General features: G+C 40.3%; 1 protein-coding gene across 8 annotated transcripts in view; it reads left to right on the top strand.

Moving 5' to 3' along the window:
• The window catches only part of PCMTD1 (protein-L-isoaspartate (D-aspartate) O-methyltransferase domain containing 1), a 121,482-nt gene that overhangs the window by 54,000 nt on the left and 48,066 nt on the right, over positions 1–19,416 (top strand). For 4 of the 8 annotated variants that reach the window (XM_023740946.1, XM_023740948.1, XM_023740947.1 and 1 more), the window contains exon 2: positions 17,513–17,927. In XM_023740946.1, the coding sequence (XP_023596714.1) occupies positions 17,621–17,927 (307 nt within the window). In that variant the 5' untranslated portion in view covers positions 17,513–17,620. Of the gene's footprint in view, positions 1–12; positions 37–5,806; positions 5,832–17,512; positions 17,928–19,416 lie in introns of those variants that run through there. The other 4 variants (XM_023740953.1, XM_023740952.1, XM_023740949.1 and 1 more) reach the window with 3 other exon arrangements.

Raw genomic sequence — 19,416 nt, 5'->3', positions numbered from 1 at the left:
GAAATTCTGGAGAATTGCCCAGAGCCACACAGCTAAGTAAGTTATCAGTGGAACAAAGGCCAGAACTTAGTCTCTTGTATTTGATGTTTTCCATGGTTCAGATGGGATTATCTCAGAATTAATAAATGATACTTTCATGACCTAACGCTGTGCTGAGTTTTTAATACTGTTTACTTTCATAAAAAATGATGTAAAATATTTTAAGTTAGAGCTTTATTGTTGAATTATCAAAATATTCACTACAGATTTTACAGACTTTAAATTGGAAGCTCCCCAAATGTACATTGATTGTGATCAGTTCACAGTCCTGTTGTACAGCAGCCGGGGCCTGGTTGTGCCCTGGTGTGTTCATGTGTTGGAGTATCAGGCCTCTGGATTTTGGAACAATGTTTGATGGCTGGAGAAAATGCATAAGATATACTAAGTGAAAAAATCCTAAACTATATACACTGTATAATACCAATATTGTGTTTAAAAAAAAAAAAAACCATTTATATGCTTAGAAAAGAAATAATAAGTGGCTTTAGCATTATGAATAATTTTTTATTTTTTCCAAATTTTCTACAAATGAATATCACTTTTGTAATGAAATGTATGAATAATATAAAAATGTAATTTAATATATAATAATTCTCTTTCCACTCAATTCAAGAACAATGTATATGGTAAAAAGACCTATATATTTGAAACTCTTCTGTGGTGTAAATTATTATTTGTGTTATGATCTCTGTTTTGTCCCTTGATTTTTCTGCTCTAGACTATCTTATTTGTATTGTTATTTCTTAGGGAATTATTTTCCGTCTGTCTTATTGTATTTAATTCGGTCTATATACATTCTCCTTTATTTTTACCTTTACGTTTCAGTTTTGTTCAAATACATGTACACAGTTTAGAAAGTCAAGTGGTACCACAGCTCTTGAAGCCAGAGCATAGCAAGTCCCTGGCCTCACCTGTTCCATCCCAAGCCCATACTCCAGAGGTAACTTAACACATTTAGCTGTCTTATAACTTAGTTACCTCCACGTTGCTAAATGAAATGCTTCTATTGCTTAATTCATTAACTTTAGACAGCATTTACTTTGTTATCTTAGATAAAGTTTTAGTCTTCATGCCCCTCCTTACCTCCCTTCTCATCATCCTCATGTGTTTAAGTAACTGTTTAACTTAAATCAACATTTGTTTTTTTACTTTCACTATTAAACATTGTCTTCTGTAGATCAAGTAAATGAATTGTAATTATATCCCCTTTTTTCCACAGTTTTGGTGTTTCCTTACTATCTTATTTTAAAATCAGTTTTGTAGTATCCCTCCCATTCCCTAAAAGCCATCATTGGCTCCTCCTATCTGCAGGAAAAATTCCAAACTCACTGTGTATGGCATGCAAGCCTCTCTGGCTCCTGTCTTTCTAGCCTCACCACACATTACTGCTTGTCTTTGTATTTCACCTATGCTGTACTATTTGCAGTGCCTTGATTGTGTGTATTGTCTCTGGCCTCCTTTGCACATCTGTTTCTGCATCCTTGAACCTTTACCCTGCCTTCTGTGCTTAACAAGGCTTCATCTTCTCTAGGAGAATCCTCCAATCCCTCCATCTACCCCCTCTTCCCAACAGTAATCTGGGTTAGGTGCCCCGTAACACCCTTGTATAATTCTACCATAGCTCTAGTCGTGGTTTTGTAATTGTTTATGCCAGCCATTCTCCAGATGTGCTCGTGGGCACTGGGGTCCTCTGGCTCCATCCAGGGGTCCGAGAAGTCAAGTACGGGGCTTTTCTACTCTGAAAACATCTTACATTTTGCAAAACAGTAGGGCTTGTGGGTAAAATAGGGTTGGGGCATATCACTGAAAACCTATGAGACTTTGTCAGCAGCGTACCAGCAAGAACAACAAATGCTAATGAAATTTCTAGCACAGTTAAATCTCTCCTAGGATTTCGCCTGGTACCATAGTGGGGTCAATCTACAGCATTAAATCCCAGGGCTCAGCTGCCTCTTTCAAGATTAAGGCCTTGGAGGACAAATTCCTTTGTTATGGATATCATTTTTATTAAAATTTTAAAACCAGAACCTGGATGTAGCCTTCTTCATTAATCTGTTGTTTTAATTCAGGGAAAATATTTTAGCAGTTCTTTCTGTACATTCCCGTTTTCCATGTAGATACTTTTTGCTTTAAGTTTTCATAAGGTGGTAGGAGTATCTCTTTAATATGAGGACGCTTGCTCCTTCCTGGCCACTTTAAAACATGAACATGTGTTGTGAACCACCACAGCTTCCTCGTTATGTTCACATCATTACCCTGTATACTAAGCGTGTGAGCTAATTTGTGTCAAAGAAGAATGCATTGTAGCCAACTCTGTACCTCCTATGCCAGGAATCCTTTCCTGATCTCACTTCTACTGGGTACCCTACAGCTTTCTGTCTAGATCTATTTGTCTCTCCTACTAGACCATAGAGAAAGGAGTCTGTGACATCCAGTTTCAGATTCTTGCACTACCCTTTGTTGACTGGGTGATGCTTTTCCCATCTTTCTGAGTATCTGCGTCCAGGGTCTATTGCAGTAGCTCTGAAATAGGTCTTCCTGTAAACAGATTATGTCACACAGGATGCACTTTCTAAGATGAAAATGTAAGTTCCCCTCTGCTGTTAAAATCTCTGACTGGCTTTCTGTTGCCTGTAGTAGAAATCACAGTAGACTCAAGGGTTTCTATAGACTACGGTGCCTTCTGAAATTGCATGCAAAATTTCTGTTTATTTTTTTAATAGGGATAAACAACAACAATAACAAAAAACCCATTGCCATCTAGTCGATTCCTACTCATAGCAACCCGGTAAGGACAGAGTAGATCCGCCTTATATGATTTCCAAGGCTGTAAATCCTTATGGAAGCAGACTGCCACATCTTTCTCTTGTGGAACAGCAGGTGGGTTTGAACCAGTGACCTTTTGGTTAGCAGCCGAGCACTTTAACCACCGTCCCACTAGGGCTCCTTTTTAATAAGGATAAAACCACAAAAACCAAACCCGTTGCCATTGAGTCAGTTCCAACTTACAGGATCTGTAAATTGTTCAGATTCTGAAAGGGGCCTAGGTTTAACAAAAAAAAAAATCACTGTCCTATAGGATAAATGTCCTTTATGGTGGTTGAAAGCACTAAACTGCATGTAATTTTTCAAAAGCACCCTTTGCTCTTTTGCTTCGGTGCCAGCTGTTTCCTCGGGTTACAACACCCCCGCTCCTTTAACGTATTGCACAGTTCAGGCCTTTAGGGTCATATTCTTGATCCCCAGGTCCCATCATCTATTTGAGTTTCTCTTGGCTCCTATAGCAGCTGGCTCCATCATTGTAGGACTCCAGTGCTTTGCAGATGTTTTCTTCCTCATAGGCTTATTGTAATTTTTAAGGAGATAATACACAGATAACATTTAGTATAGTGCTTATCAGTAAATGATGGTCATTCTTGTTTACATTGAGATATGGACTTCCGTGTGGTAACATCATGTTTATTTGTTTTACTGTGATATTTTTTGGATAGGATAGAGTTCAGAAAAACCTGAGAAGGGTCAAGTCCTTCTTAAGCTTTAGAACCAGTACAAGGGAAATATTAGTCCTAACTAGTAACTTGTAGCGTTTATAGTAGTCACCTTTGTAGTCAAAATTGCTCTTGTAAAATCCTTAGGCAGATGCTACACTGGAGACTAATAGACTATCTTCCAATAAGTCTATGGTAGCTTTGTTTTCTTCACTCTTTGGAAAAACTTCACTCCCTTTTGAGTGCTGCTTGAAGTTGACTTCTGCTTAGAAACCATGCCATTAAAAAGTAATAATACTAATGCTAGGATTGCAATCAACAAGTCAGGATGCTCAAACTATAAAAGGATGTCAAAACTCAGACCTGTTGAAGGAACAGCAGATTGACATGTCCCATTGCAGTGCATGCTAGGACACTTAATCATTGAGGAGAATGGTGTTGTAAACCCTTGGTGCTTTTTAAATTGTCTTCGTTTGTTTAGGCTGGCTGTCAGTGGAGACCTCCAAGTTTGTATAAATGAGTTTGAATAAGTTAAATATGAGTGTGATGTGAGTTCACAGTATTTCCTCAGGAAATTCTTAAATTCGCAGGAGAGGATGAGGAAGACAAAGGTGATGTGATAGGCTCTAGTGAGGGAGCTGCCCCAGCAGTGTCTGGGCAGCAGTGCCAGAGGTCTGGAAACACCTGAAGAAGCTCAAGGCCCTGATTGCTTGTCTTCTCTAAAGCTAAGGCTGGGGGTACAGTCTTCCTAAGGGGGCTGCCGTAACTTTTGTTTTTGGTCATGGGTATTTCATTTCTCACTTTCCTTCCCCCCAGTTTAGTTAATTTAATTTATATATTAATTTACGTGTCAAATATAGTTGAATAAAGCTTAAGTTGTTTATTTAGTGTTATGTATTGAAATTGTTAACTTATTCAAGTTGCACTTAAGTTTCTGTTGAAAGATGCTGAGCTTGATTTGTTGAAGAAGTACTTATTGTGTGTGTGTTTGTGTGTGTAAAACATTTGTTCCAGTGCTTAGACTAACATATGGCTCTGTTTTTTACATTTTTACTCAGTGTTCTGGTATATTATTCTTCATCTTAACATTTTGAATTTATGTAGTGCAAGTTGGAATTGTTCCTGGGTTTTTCAATTCAGGAATTTTAAATCAGTCAAGTGACTCATGCATATTAAACTAGGATTACCATGCTATATAGAAAGCCACATGGCTTAGTTGTTAAGAGTCTATAAATTCTGTATTCAGACAGACCTAGGATAGAACCCCAGCAGTGTCACTTTCTAGGACAGCGCTGTCCACAGGGCCGGATTAAGGCACGTGAGGTCCCTAAACACTGATAATCTGTGGTGCCTCCTCCTCTCTTTACTCGTGCATTCGAACGGGATATGTGAGTTTATATGTGTGTGTGTGTGTGTATGTCCGTGTGTGTTTTAGCTATACGTGATGTAACTTCTTTTTAAATGCAACTATATAATATTAGCAATGGAACACAAAAGTGGCGTATGCCATTTTAGCAGAATGAGATGAACTGGATTATAAAAGTTTTAGTGGATGTGGGGTACTAAGATTTTTACTCTATACCACATTTTCTATAAAAAGAATAGCCCACGTATTTTACAACAAGGAAAATGAGTCAGTGAACTTTGTTGTTCCAGCAAGGAATGTAAAATTCTGTTGATCTTCCATAATGAATAATTGACTTTCATCAGTTTTACTTTAAACAGCTTCTCTTAGGCGGGTTCTCTAGAGAAGCAAAACCAGTAAAGCGTATAAATACATATAGGTAGAGATTTATATCAAGGAAATAGCTCACGTGGTTGTTGAGGCTGGAACGTCCCAAGTCCATGGGTCAGGCTGGAGGCTCCTACTGATTCATGTAGCCGCAGGGGCTGGCAAACTCAAGATTGGCAGGTCAGACAGCAGGGCTCTGGCTCACAGGCTGCGCAGCCCGAGGAATCCCAAGATTGGCAGGCAGACGGCAGGTAAGCTGCTGGCTCAAGTCCCAAGAACCAGAGGTCGGATGAACAGGAGCCAGCTGCAGGGTAAGAGTAAGCAAAAGCCCATGAGCCTTGCCAGAAACTCCACCTGTATTGGATGCAGGCCACATCCCCAAGGAGACTCCGTTTCGGTTGATTGGCTACTCACAGCTGATCCCATCATGGAGGTGATCACGTTATATCAGATCTCATCATGGAGGTGATTACATTATTAAAAAGCTGCCAGACTACATCATAACTGCCAAACAACTGAGGACCATGGCCCAGTCAAGTGGACACACAACATTTTCGTTGTTGTTGTTGAGGGTATGTTAATTTTTAACCTGTCCTTTTACATTAGGTCTATATTCTGGTGATTTCTAAACTCAACACAATTGCTTCTCAGACACTTCCCCACTTTGACAAAACAATCTCTGTCATCTCCCCAGGAGGCCTGAGCTCTAGCCCTGGGGATAATAAGAAGTTTAGAGGGCACTAGCAATAACATAAATCCCATAGAAAACCATTTCCAAATGACTGATACATCACTAATCTAGACACATCGTTCAGCTTTTTTAGATCATAATTCTGAAAATGATTATTTCCACAGAGTATTTTCCTTCTCAAGTTAGAATAAACCATCTGTGTTTCTACCAGGTTAGCTTGCCTTTCTTGGAAGAAATTTGCCCTAACTTTTATTGACTGCCCTTCCCTACCCTGATAGTCCTTGTAATTCTGCCAGCCCCACAGTGAGAATGAAGAAAGAGGAGACCTAAAATGTTTTTCATTACCCACATCATAACTTCTTTGAGATTTTTAACAAGTTCTATCTCTTTTTTAATACAAGCAATGTGGCTTTCTCAGAGACAAATATCTAGATTCTCTGGGGTTCTTTTTCAAAGTATCGAATAAAGGGGTTGGGCTACATGTTTTCTAAGGTCCTGCTCACTTTTAGCTTTGTGACCTAATAAATGGCTTTTTTGATTGTTTTTATTGTATTTTAGATGAAGATTTACAGAGCAAATTAGTTTGTCATTAGACAATATACATATTGTTCTGTGACCTTGGTTGCCAACTCCACAACATGTCCACACTCTCTCCTTCTTGACCTTGAGTTCCCTGTTACCAGCTTTCCTGTCCCCTCCTTGCTTTCTCATCCTTGCCCCTGAGCTGGTGTGCCCATTTAGTTTTGTCAAGTTTTATGGGCCTGTCTAATCTTTGGCTGAAGGTTGAACCTCAGGAGTGACTTAAGTACTGAGTTAAAAAGTATCTGGGGGCCATACTCTTGAGATTTCTCCAGTTTCTGTCAGACCAGTAAGTCTGGTCTTTTTTTGTTGACACACAACTTTAACCATCACAGTTCACTCCTTGTCAGCTTGGCACCTGTACATATCTCCTTAAACCATACATAATCTCTGAATAAAGACAAAAGTCATACTTGGGCCTAACATGATACAACTAACACGCGTACAACCGAAAACGCACTAGCCCTGTTTACATCCTATATTTTTTAAATGAAGAAAACAAAAATATTTGATGCACATGTTCAAGGAAGAAATAGTCATAACAATTACAGCCCTCATTTGTGCAACTGGTCATGTGGTCAACACTGATATTTAGAACTACCTTCTTCCACCACTTAGTCTATATTCCCTTTGCCCTCAGCAAGCATCCATCTCAGCTGGTCGTGGTTCTTTGACTGGTGGGGTGATCCGTACCTTCATTCCTAAAGGGTCTGGGCCATTAGTAGTCATGTTGGAATTGGGTTGCTGTAGTTTTCCATTGACTTTAATCACTGTGCATAGTAGTACTAAGGGATCTCCTGCATCCTAGACATATTCTTCTTTACTTCCATTATGTAATACCAGTCCGATTTCCTCTTGGTAATCAGGATCAATCACACCAGTCAGTATGGTAACTCCCTTCTTTCCCTGTTGATCCAGAGATGTAAGAGGCCAGAGTGGCTAGGTGGCATTCTTAACTTACAGTTCATTGGAATCACCAATGTGTCTCCAGATGAGAGCATTCCTTCCTTTGGTCTAAGACATCTAGGCCTGCAGAGCATGGGGTGATGGAGACAGGAAGCAAAAATTTTGTGAGTGAATTTGTAGGAATAATAGTGAGTGGTGCCACTCCCATTTTCACTCCTTGATTCCTGGACCCATGAATCCTGATTATGGGAAAAAGAGCAGCATATATTGGACACTAGTTTAGAGCATATACAGCCTTCTGGAAAGCATTGCTCCAACCCTGCAAGGTATTGCCACCTAGCTGATGCTGTAATTGCGTCTTTAGAAGGCCATTCCATTGTTCTGTCAAGCGAGCTGCCTCAGGATGATGGGGAAAATGGTAAGACTAGTGAATTCCATGAGCATGGGCCCATTGCCGTACTTCATTTGCTGTGAAGTGAGTTCCTTGATCTGAGACAGTGCTGTGTGGGATACCATAACAATGGAGAAGACATTCTGTAAGTCCATGGGATAGTAGTTGTGGCAGAAGCATTGCATGCAGGGAAGGCAAATCCATATCCAGAGTGTCTGTTCCACTGACAACAAAATGCTGCCCTTTCCATGATGGAAGTAGTCCGGTGTAATCAAGCTGCTACCAAGTTGCTGGCTGACCCCCATACTGGGGACTCAGTGTTGGTCTCTGCTGCTGGAATATTGAGCACTCAGCAGTGGCTGTAGTCAGGTGAGCCCTTTTAGGTGGAAGTCCATGTTGCTGATCCTATGCATCCTCCATCCCTGCTACTATGGCCACTTTGCTAATGAGTTGCTGAGCAGTGATAGGAGTGGCCAGGAAAAGAGGATGACTGGTTTCTACAGAACGTGTTATCCTATCCACTTCATTGTTAAAATTCTCCTCCGTTGAGGTCACCCTTTGGTGAACATTCACATGAGACAGAAATATCCTCACTTCTTTGGTCCATTTAGAGAGGTTTATCGTCGTATCTCTTCCCCATACCTTGTCTCCTGTTTTCCAGACATGTTCCTTCCAAGCCCCTGACCCTCTAGGCAAACTATTGGCCCCAGCCCATGAATCAGTATACAGTCACACATCTGGCCGTTTCTCCTCCCAAGCAAAGTGAATGACCAGGTGCACTGCTTGAAGTTGTGCCCATTGGGAAGATTTCTCTTCACTACTGTCCTTCAGGGAGTTCCCAGAAAGGGGCTGTAATGCCACCACTGTCCACTGTTGAGTGGTGCCTGCATATCATGCAGGACCATCCATAAGCTACGCACAGGTTTTCTCCTCCCTCCATCAACTGGTCATAAGGAACTCCCCATGAGGCCATAGTTGCAGACTGGGAGATGGAAGGTAATGTGACAGGAGTGGAGACCATGGGCATTTGGGCCGCTTCCTCATGCAACTTGTGTCTTCAGGTCCTGCTCTGGGATGATCTCATATACACTACTTCCCTTTAATGATGTAGTGCTGCTGTGCACGTCCAACTTTATGGCCCTGTGAGTCAGACAATACCGAGTTCGTGATGGGCATCTCAGGCCACATGGTGACTTGGTGGCCGATGGCCAAGTGTTCAGTGTCTGCTAAGGCCCAGTAACAAGCCAAAGGCTGTTTCTCAAAAAGAGAGTAGTTATCTGCAGAGGATGGCAGAGCTTTGCTCAAAAATCCTAAGGGTCTGCGCTGTGATTCACCAATAGGGGCCTGCCAAAGCCTCCAAACAGCATCTCTGTTTACCACTGACACTTCAAGCACGACTGTATCAACCAGATCATATGGTCCAAGTGGCAGAGCTCCTTGCATGGCAGCCTGAACTTGTAGCAAATCCTTCTTTTGTTCTGATCCCCACTCAGAACTAGCAGTTTTTTGAGTCACTTGATAAATAGACTAGAGTGGCACACCTAAATGAGGAATATGTTGCCTCCAAAATCCAAAGAGGCCCACTAGGTTTTGTGCTTCCTTTTTAGTTGTGTGAGGGTCCGATTCAATAACTTATCCTTCATTTTAGAAAGAGTATCATGGCATGCCCCGTACCACTGGACCCTGAACAATTTCACTGAGGTGGATGGTGCCTGAATTTTTGTCAGATTAATTTCCCACCCTCTAGCATGCAAATGCTTTACCAACAACTCCAAAGTCATTGACACTTCTTCCTTATTAGGTCATGTCATCAAGTAATGGACCAGTGTGAAGTCTTGTGGAAGGGAAAGGTGATCAAGGACCCTGCAGACTAAATTTTGACACAGGGCTGAAGAGTTAATATGGCTCTGTGGTAGGACCTGAGGTAGGACACGGGTGTATTGCTGGTCTTGCCAGCTGAAGGCAAACTGCTGCTGGTGGTCCTTCAAAACAGGTATGGAGAAGAGTCATTAGCTAGATCAATAGCTGCACACCAGGTACCAGGAGATGTATCAGTTGGCTCATGCAATGAAATCACATCTGGAACAGCAGCTGCAATTGGAGGCACCTCCTGGTTAAATTATAGTCATCCACTGTCGTTCTCAAATATCTATTTTTTCACTGTTAAAATGGGTGAATTGAACGGGTACTTGGTGGTAATCACCACTCCTGCGTCCTTTAAGTCACTGATCGTGTCACTAGTCCCTGCAGTCCCTCTAGGAATATGGTATTGTTTTGGATTACTGTTTTCCTAGGTAGGAGCAGTTCTAACGGCTTCCACTTGGCATTTCCTACCATAATAGCCCTTACTGCACTTGTCAGCGACCCAGTGTGGGGGTTCTGCCAGTTGCTGGGTCCAGCTGTTCCAATTATGCATTCTGGAACTGGTGAAGTCACTACAGGATGGGTGCAGGGAACCACTTGATCTACTATGAGATGGGTATGAGCTCAGATTCCATTAATAACCGGACTTTCATATGCCCCTACTCTGACTGGTGAGCCACAGTGAGATTTTGGCTCTCCTGGAATTACTGTCAGTTCAGAGCCAGTATCCAGTGATTCCCCAGAAAGTCTGATTATTTCCTTTTTCCTAGTGAACAGCCACTGTAGTAAAAGTCCTTAGATCCCTTTGGGGGAAGGCTGGGAGAAAGATCAACAGTGTAAGTTTGTGTCAGTGTAGTGGGGTGCTTCCTCAAGGGGACCCAGCCTCCGGCCTCACTTTCATTGAAGGAGTTGTGGCTCTGTAAACTCACTGAAATCTGGGAATTGATTGAGGGGTGTCATGGATTGAATTGTGTCCCTGGCTAGGTCATGATTCCCAGTATTGTATAATTGTATAATCTAATATGATCTCCTTATGTGTTCTAAATTCTATCACTGTGATGAGGTTATGCTGATGAGGTTTACAAGATTAGATACTGTCTTAATCCAATCTCTTTTGAGATATAAAAGAGAAAAGCGAGCAGAGACACATGGCAACCTCATACCACCAAGAAAGCAGTGCCGGGAGCAGAGCGCGTCCTTTGGACCTGAGGTTCCTGCTCAGAGAAGCTCCCAGACCAAAGGAAGATTGCTGACACGGACCTTCTTCCAGAGCCGACAGAGAAAGCGTTTCTCTGGAGCTGACACCCTGCATTTGGACTTGTAGCGTACTGGACTGTGAGAGAATAAACTTCTCTTTGCTAAATCCATCCACTTGTGGTATTTCTGTTAGAGCAGCACTAGATGACTAAGACAAGGGGCCGTGAATCTCTGTTGGCGATTTGAGTTAGACTGCTGTTCACTTGGCCTAGAATTCTTCCGCTTGTACAGATAAAGTAACTATTTAGCAAATTTCCTGTTTCACTCCTTGGGACACCATGACTAAGTAGCCAATGCCGTAAGTCCATTCAAGTCAGACTATTCTGATAACTGCTTTGCCTCAGCTGTCCATTATGGTAACCATGCCCATCTTGTCTTTGTTGATTGAATGCCGCCACTTGGGTTTAGTCAGCCCGAATGTAGTTAGATGTCTTAATTCAGTTAGGGCAGTTTCCACTGTTAAATCTGACTTACATAAAATAGCAATCACAGCACTCTTCAAGAATGCTGGGCCTCCTTTCACAAATTTGTTCCTCACCATTGTGGTAAAAGGTGTGACCTTTGGGCACTCCATGTGTGGATCTGTGGGTCTAACCTGATAAATTCACTCTAACATGCCAATTTCCCTACACCTTTGGATACCTTCTGCAGTGTACCAAGGCAGGTCTGGTTCTTCAACTTAATTTAGTGTAGGCCCCTGTATAATCCACACTTTAGTGCCCCAGCCAAATAAACTTATTAGATCCTTTCCTATCTTCTCAAGCTGAAACATTGAATGAAGGATATGTGCTTAGTGGGCACGTATCAGTAAACTCAAGCTGGTCCATCTTTATGTTCCTTGCACCATTATCCCACACCCTTAATAGCCATTCCCACACGTATTCCCCAGGTTTCTGTTTGTACATATTAGAAAAGTCAAGCAGTTATTTTGGACTGTAGTGTACCTCCTCCTGGACCATAGTTTGTAGTTCACCTTTTGGGGTTCGCTGGGACTTAAGTATAGTTGTAGGTGTAGAAGCTGAAATGGGTGGTGGGGATTTGTTTTGAGAACATGCAGCATTGTCTTGTAAGGCATCTGCCCCAGTCGATGCCCTAGGCAATGACTCAGACAAAGGCTGTTTAGACACATTTGGGTTAATCTCATCAGATAGGAGTACAAGGGATAATGGTTTTACTGGGGAGGGTGGTTTAGCAGACTAAGATGGAATAATCTCTTCAGATGGGAGTAAGAGGGCTAGTTTTGTTGGCAGGAGTGATTCAACGGGATTTAGGGCTCCGTGTCCTCAGCTTCCTGATTATTTGCCCATACGTCCCCATCCCAAGTTTCAGGATCCCATTTCTTCCTAATCAGTGCCCTCACTTTAACTTCAGACACCACTTGAGGTTGAGAATTCAGTTGGTGTTGTAATTCAGCCACTCTTACCAGAAGATTCTGGGTTTGTTTTTTTGCAATATCAGCTCTGTTACTGCAAGAAATAAGGTTTCTTTCAAGACACAAGTGGAAACTTTGAGGTGGTTTATGCAGCTGTTGAGCTTTGAGTCTGAGCTCGTGAAAGTAGGACCAGCCAACGTTTTTCCTTATACTTCTCATTATGACAAAATTGTAGAAAGGTGTCAAACATGTGATCACCCAGAGCCTTACCTCTCACCGATACCTCATCTGTTGGTGGTGATATTTTGCGTATTTGTATTGCCACCTCATGCTGTGGCTTAGCAGTGTCCTCTTTACAACTGGAAGTAGAGTCATCAACATCTTTAAGACTAACCAGACTTGAGAATCAATTTAGAAAACGCATCCTTAGCATTTTGTTTCTTTAGAACCACTCTCGGCACCAGATGTCTTAGGCTGGGTTCTCTAGAGATGGAAAATCATAAAGCATATAAATATATATAGAGATTTATATATATTAAATCAAGATTAACAGTATAAGTTTTTGTCAGTGTAGTGTAGAAAGATTAACAGTAAAGTTTTTGTCAGTGTAGTGGAGTTCTTCCTTAGGGTGACCCGGCCTCTGGCCTTCTCTTCATTCAAGGAGTTGTGGCTGTGTAAACTTGCTCAAGTCTGGGAGTTGACTGAGGGGCTGTGATTCTCCAGGAAGTGGCTCATGGCGGTTGTAGAGCCTGGAACTTCCCAAGTTTGTGGGTCAGGCTGGAGGCTTCTGATTCATGTAGTGACAGGAGCTGGCAAACCCAAGATCAGCAGGTCAAACAGTAGGGCTCTGGCTCACAGGCTGCGAAGACCGACAAATCCCAGTTTCAGCAGGCAGACAGCAGGTAAACTGCTAGCTCAGGTCCCAAGAACCAGAGATCAGATGAACAGGAGCCAGCTGCATGATGTAGTGGGAGCAGAAGCCCATGAACCTTGCCAGAAAGTCCACCTGTAATGAATGCAGGCCACAATCACAGGGAAGCTCCATTTCAACTGATATGCTACTCAGAGCAGATCCCATCATGGGAGGTGATCACATTATGTCAGATCTCATCCTGGAGTTGATGACATCATTAAAAAGCTGGCAAACTACATCATAACTGCCAAACCACTGAGGATCATAATCCAGCTGAGTTGACACACAACTTTAACCATCACATGGGTCATACTTCAATTTTGATGCTTGTTTAGTAATAAATGCTATAATTATAAATGAACAAATGCAAAGATGTCATAAAAGAAAATCTAATGGTCAGGAAACAAACATTATAAGAAATTACTGTTTTATTTTTAGATAGACCTTTCATCTCTAACACATAATTAAAAACCTTTCTATTCTTTGCTCTTAAAAATTCTTCAATGATTTCATCACAATTAAGCTGGCCAACAATATCTACTTCCATACATATTAAGGATAATGAATCAAGTCTTTTTTGAATCATTATATGCTGAAAGTTTTTGAGTCTCTTTAAGGACAAAGATGAGCATTCTGTTGTGCAGTTTGTGATAATTTATGTTAGGAATATGCATAAAGCAATTTCAACGTTGGGAAATACGCATTGTATTTTATCTTCTGTTATGGAATCATACATGCCTACATGAGTAAGATTTGTCTTTCCTGAACCTGTAAAGTTAGTTCTTATGTAAGAATGAAATTGTCACACTTCTTCATAAAGGTTTGTATTTAAATCATCAGGATAAGCCTGCATTGCATGCCTTCACGCATTCTTCATCAGGGATATCCACATGGTTTAAGAAGGAAAATCTATTTGAAAGAACATCATAAACTTTCACTATTCTTTTCATGCAAGATTCAAGCATGTCATTGATGGTGTAGTATATGGTTCTGTGAATTGATCTCTAGCACTCAGTGATCCTTCTAGAGCACTTCCATCATTTACTTGTTTCCTTCCTTATGCTTCTGTGATGGTGAACTGCTTGATAATCAGTATTTGATAGTATTTGTTCTGTTGTATTTTCCAAATATCTTAAATTATGTAAATACTTTATTAATGACTGGTAGAGATTTGCGCATGTCTTTACATTTACTTCTGAATGTTGGAGAGCTTGACTCATCGATGAAAATGCTGCAATACATTATTCAACATAACCAACATAAATACATACTCTAGTGTTTGCATTTTGTTGGCAATATTTTCATCTTCTCTTGGTGTGTCCTTTTTTTTGTCTGGTCTTCAGCAGTATTTTCTAATACGTCTGGAATCTGAGCGTATGGTTCCAGGATTGCATTTGTTGCTACAGCTTGCGCTTCCCAGCATACATTATAAAGATATTTTAATACTCAATCATTGCCGAAATATGTTTTAAGAACAGCCCATTGATGAATAGAGGTGGCAAAAAGTGTGTAGAGTAACTGAACAGTAGAAAAAAAATCAGCTGCTTCTGGACAACAATCTACTGCAGTACATCCTACAAGATTAAGTGAATGCACAGCAGGTGGTATGAAAATGGCATTTTCATTACGTTCTAAATTTTCTGTTGCATGCTTTCATAACACCCTGGCATATTGGCAGCATTGTTATAGGACTGGCCTCTGCACTTAGAATCAGTTTTGCAAACTTCACATAAATAGTGAAGTGCTTGAATTGTATCTTAAAACAATACATAGCTGATGTGTATCAGAAAGATCAGGAGTGGAATCTACAAACTGAAATATTGAGCTATACTTATTTCACTGAAAATAGTTGATCAAACTTAAGTTTATTAATTCTTCGCATGTTGTTTTAAACATGTATGATGGGTTGCCCTTTACTATATTTTGAGATGTGACCACTAAAAATGGATGAAATTGAGCAAGAAGTTCAAGTAAACCCCGAAAATTTCCATTTTGTGGAAATTCAGACACTTCATTTCTTCCACGAAAAGATAGTCCACGTTCAGCAGTTGTTAAAATGGCGTGTTGCAAAACAGCTTTCCAGTACTGATGTTCTCCACTAATTTGTATTTCCAGTTCATGAGTTAAGCCAGAACCATGTCTTCAGTTTGAATATGACAGCATACAATCTCTGTGAATTGAACTATTTTCATGTTTATCAGTCATATGCACCAATCTCTAAGTCCATCTGTAGCAAATTGAGAATTAAATGATTTAAGACTGAATGGTTTGCGAACAAAACAGTACACAGAGCCAACTGATGGAGAATACAGTAGCCACCTCCTCTTATAATTTTTGCCATTAGCTTTGCACCCTAGGGATGTATTCTGGCTGTAGAACCTTGTTTGTTTACCATCCAGAAGTTTTCACCAGGAATTTTCAGATGGTCCACTGTGATGTTGACAATCACTTGGCCCACTTTTGATCCAATAATTTGCATCATTAGAAGAAAAATCGTTCTGTATTTCTATTATTTATGGGGCCTGCAGATACAATTTCAGATTCTAAAATAGTTTCACTTAGTGCATCATTAATTTTTTTACTACAGCAAAGAATAAATGCAGTATTTGGAACAAATTCTGTTATATTCTTATTGCTCTTAGTAATTTATCAATTATTTATTAATATATAATTTATATAATAAATTAATAGAATTAGTTTATTAATCACTAGTAATTCTGGAGTCCTGGTGGCACAGTGGTTAAGAGCTTGGCTGCTAACCAAAATGTCTGCAGTTCAAATTCACTAGCTGCTCCTTGGAAACCCTGTGGGGCAGTTCTACTCTGTCCTGTAGGATTGCTATGAGTTGGAATCCACTCGACAGCAGCAGGTTTGATTTTCTTTTGCATTGGTAATTACAGTGCTAGCGGTACTAGTACAATGATTTGCACCCATTAAGCTCAAGCGTTCAATGGAAGAAGTCTCTTTTGACTCACTGTTTTTAAAAGGAAGTTAATTTTGGAGTTGTCTTTAGGGATTCACAAATTTTCTTGAAGCTTTAGTTTTTGTACAGCACCTAGTTTTTGCCATTTCATTTTACCTGGATATAAAATTATGCCACTTTTTGAATTTGGTTCTGCCATAGAAAATAAATTTGAATAATTGAAAATAATTAAAATTTGTAAAACAAGTAAATTTATAAAATAAAATTTATATTTGAATTTGGATGTTAACACAAATATTTATATTTGAAAATTAGTAAGTAAAAAACATTGACTTGTAACGTGATTTTGTTCTTCAGGTCTGAGATAGTCAAAAGAAATAGTACTTACAAAGCAGTGGGAAATCATTTCATTCGTTTGGGGCCCTTCTCAGATTTCCACAAGTGTTTTTTGTCTTGAAATAATACTTGAAAACTTGCACACTCATTTTCCATCCTTTGATGCTGCATCTTCACAGTTCATTCAACTACTGATACCTGAAGGGGGTGAGAGCGATCGCAAAGAGCGTGGTACAAATGCAAGGGTATGCTCAGTCTGAAGACGCGTTTTGGTTTGCTTTGCGTAGGACCAGATACATCACAAGTCATGTGATTATAGTGCCGCTGGCTTGTTCTTACATGGTTGATGAAAGAGAATGTGAGGTTATATTTGATTGGTTGGAAATTAAAAGGAAAATACAATTGTTATTGTATACAAAATTTATAAAATGGTTATCAGTTTCATTTAGCGTCTTGTCAGTTCCCTTTCAGTGCAGCGTTCAGTTTTCCTTGTGTCCTGTCTTTGGGTCTTTGCTTGGGACAACTGGTGCCACTGTTTTGTTGATGCCCTAAGCATGTACTTACTTTGCTTCTTGGGTAATCTGTCCCTGGCTGTTCAGTATGGTAGCCACTAGCTACATGTAGCTATTAAGCACTTGAAATGTGACTAGCAGCCCTGGTATTGCAGTGGTTAAGTGCTTGACTGCTAACCTGAGTAACTAAATTTTTAATTTTATTGTAATTTAAGTCTAACTAGCCATGTTTGGTTAATGGCTACCGTAATGAAAATCACAGTACTAGATGACTTACTAACTTTAATATCTCCGCGTCCCAGTTTCCGATCTGTAAAGACGAGAGAATACTTAAGCTACTTTATTGGGTTGTTATAAGAATTTAATATTTAAGGAGCTTAACACAATGCTTGGAATCTGCCCTTGAGAAATGCTAGTTAATTGTAGTGACTATTATATATTTAATAAACTAGAATTATTTTCTTTTTGAGCATTAATTTAAACCTCTTTGTTTTTGTTCTTCCCTTTCAGGATTAATGCATTTTGGAAGTCAAGTGCAATATTAAGAGGAAAACAAGCCACACCATTGTTGAAGCCGTTTTTGCTAATTTTAATATATGATTTGATTTGAATACAGTCATGGGGGGAGCTGTGAGTGCTGGAGAAGATAATGATGATTTAATAGACAACTTAAAAGAAGCTCAGTATATCCGCACTGAAAGAGTAGAGCAAGCCTTCAGAGCTATTGACCGTGGAGATTACTATTTGGAAGGCTACAGAGACAATGCTTACAAAGACTTGGCCTGGAAGCATGGAAACATCCACTTGTCAGCACCCTGCATTTATTCTGAAGTTATGGAAGCATTGAAACTTCAACCAGGATTGTCTTTTCTTAACCTGGGAAGTGGAACCGGATATTTAAGTACAATGGTTGGCTTAATTTTAGGTAATTTAATTTTTGTAAAACTCTATTTTAAAATAGATTGAACTGAGTTTGTATTACTGTATATGATTTACAGGGTTTGTAACTTTGTATATGTTTGAATGTGGATACTCAGAGTAGTAATCTTCCTTACTTAAATGTGGAAACAGAAGGCAATAATCTTCTTATTCCCAGCCCTGACCCTGATAGTTATTGTTAACTCCTGCATGCAGTCCTAACTTAAACAATAGCTCTTTGGACTGTTCTCCAGGCCTCAATTGTTGTCTGTATTTAAACAGCTGGTACAAGGCAGCTCAGAACTATTATGTAATCTGTTTCAGGAAAAGTGTTCTGACTGCTGGTGTCTGAAATTTGATAGTTAACAGTGACCCATTTTAAATAGTAAGAGGATTGTGCTGGTTTTTTGTTGTTGGAGAGACGGATGTGTGTGGGATATAGAGTTTGTGGCACTGGTGGGACAAAGCAAGGGATCGGAGAAAAACGTGGAAGAGAAATACATCTTTACTAAACTATCAGCATACTTACTGATTATCTGCCCTGTCAGACATTGTTCCAGGTGCTGGGCAGTGAACAGAGGGGCAAAGATCTCTGCCCTTTTGTAGCTTACTGGATGTCACCTACCAGAGCTAGGCATTGCTTAAAACACTTGACATATAGTGGCTCATTTAATCTTCCTAATAATCCTATGAAGTGTGTAATATTACTACTCCCATCATATAGATGAGGAAACTGAGCGCAGAGAAGTTAACTGACTTCCCTATGGTCATATAGGTAGGAAATGACAGTTGGGAAATATTAGATGTGAGTGGGAAAAGCACCAAACCAAAACCAAACCTGTTGCTGTCGCGTTGATTCTGACTGATAGTGACCCTGGTGACACAGTGGTTAAAAGCTACAGCTGCTAACCAAAAGGTCAGCAGTTCGAATCCACCAGGCGCTCCTTGGAAACCCAGTGGGGCAGTTCTGCTCTGTCCTGTAGGGTCGCTGTGAGTCGGGAAAAGCACAGATGGAGGCAAATATGCTACAAGACATTATGATGTTGGGTGGAGGATGAATAACCATGAATTTTACTATGCCATTTAGTCAGTTTATGTGCCATATTTACTGAGTGCTAGTGTGTGTCAAGGAGCCCCCGTGGTGCAGTGGTTAAGAGCTATGCCTGCAGACCATATATTGGGTTGGCAGTTTAAATCCACCAGCCGCTCCTAAGAAACTCTATGGGCAGTTCTACTCTGTCCTATAGGTTGCTGTGAGTTAGAATCAACTCAACAGCAATGGGTTTGGTGTTTTGGGTTTTTATACCTGATGGAGCAGTGACTAAGAGCTCTAACTGAAAGCGTTGGCAGTTTGAACCCGCTAGCCGCTCCATAGGAGAAAAACATGTCAGTCTGCTGCATCCATAAAGATTACAGCCTTGGAAACCCTATGGTACAGTTCTCTTCTGCCCCGTGGGATCGCCTCAGTGGCAATGTTTTTTTTTTTTTTTTTTTTT

Source organism: Trichechus manatus, unplaced genomic scaffold (genome assembly GCF_000243295.1).
Source record: "Trichechus manatus latirostris isolate Lorelei unplaced genomic scaffold, TriManLat1.0 scaffold00169, whole genome shotgun sequence".
NCBI lineage: Eukaryota > Metazoa > Chordata > Mammalia > Sirenia > Trichechidae > Trichechus > Trichechus manatus.
This window is presented reverse-complemented; position numbering and strand designations above follow the sequence as displayed.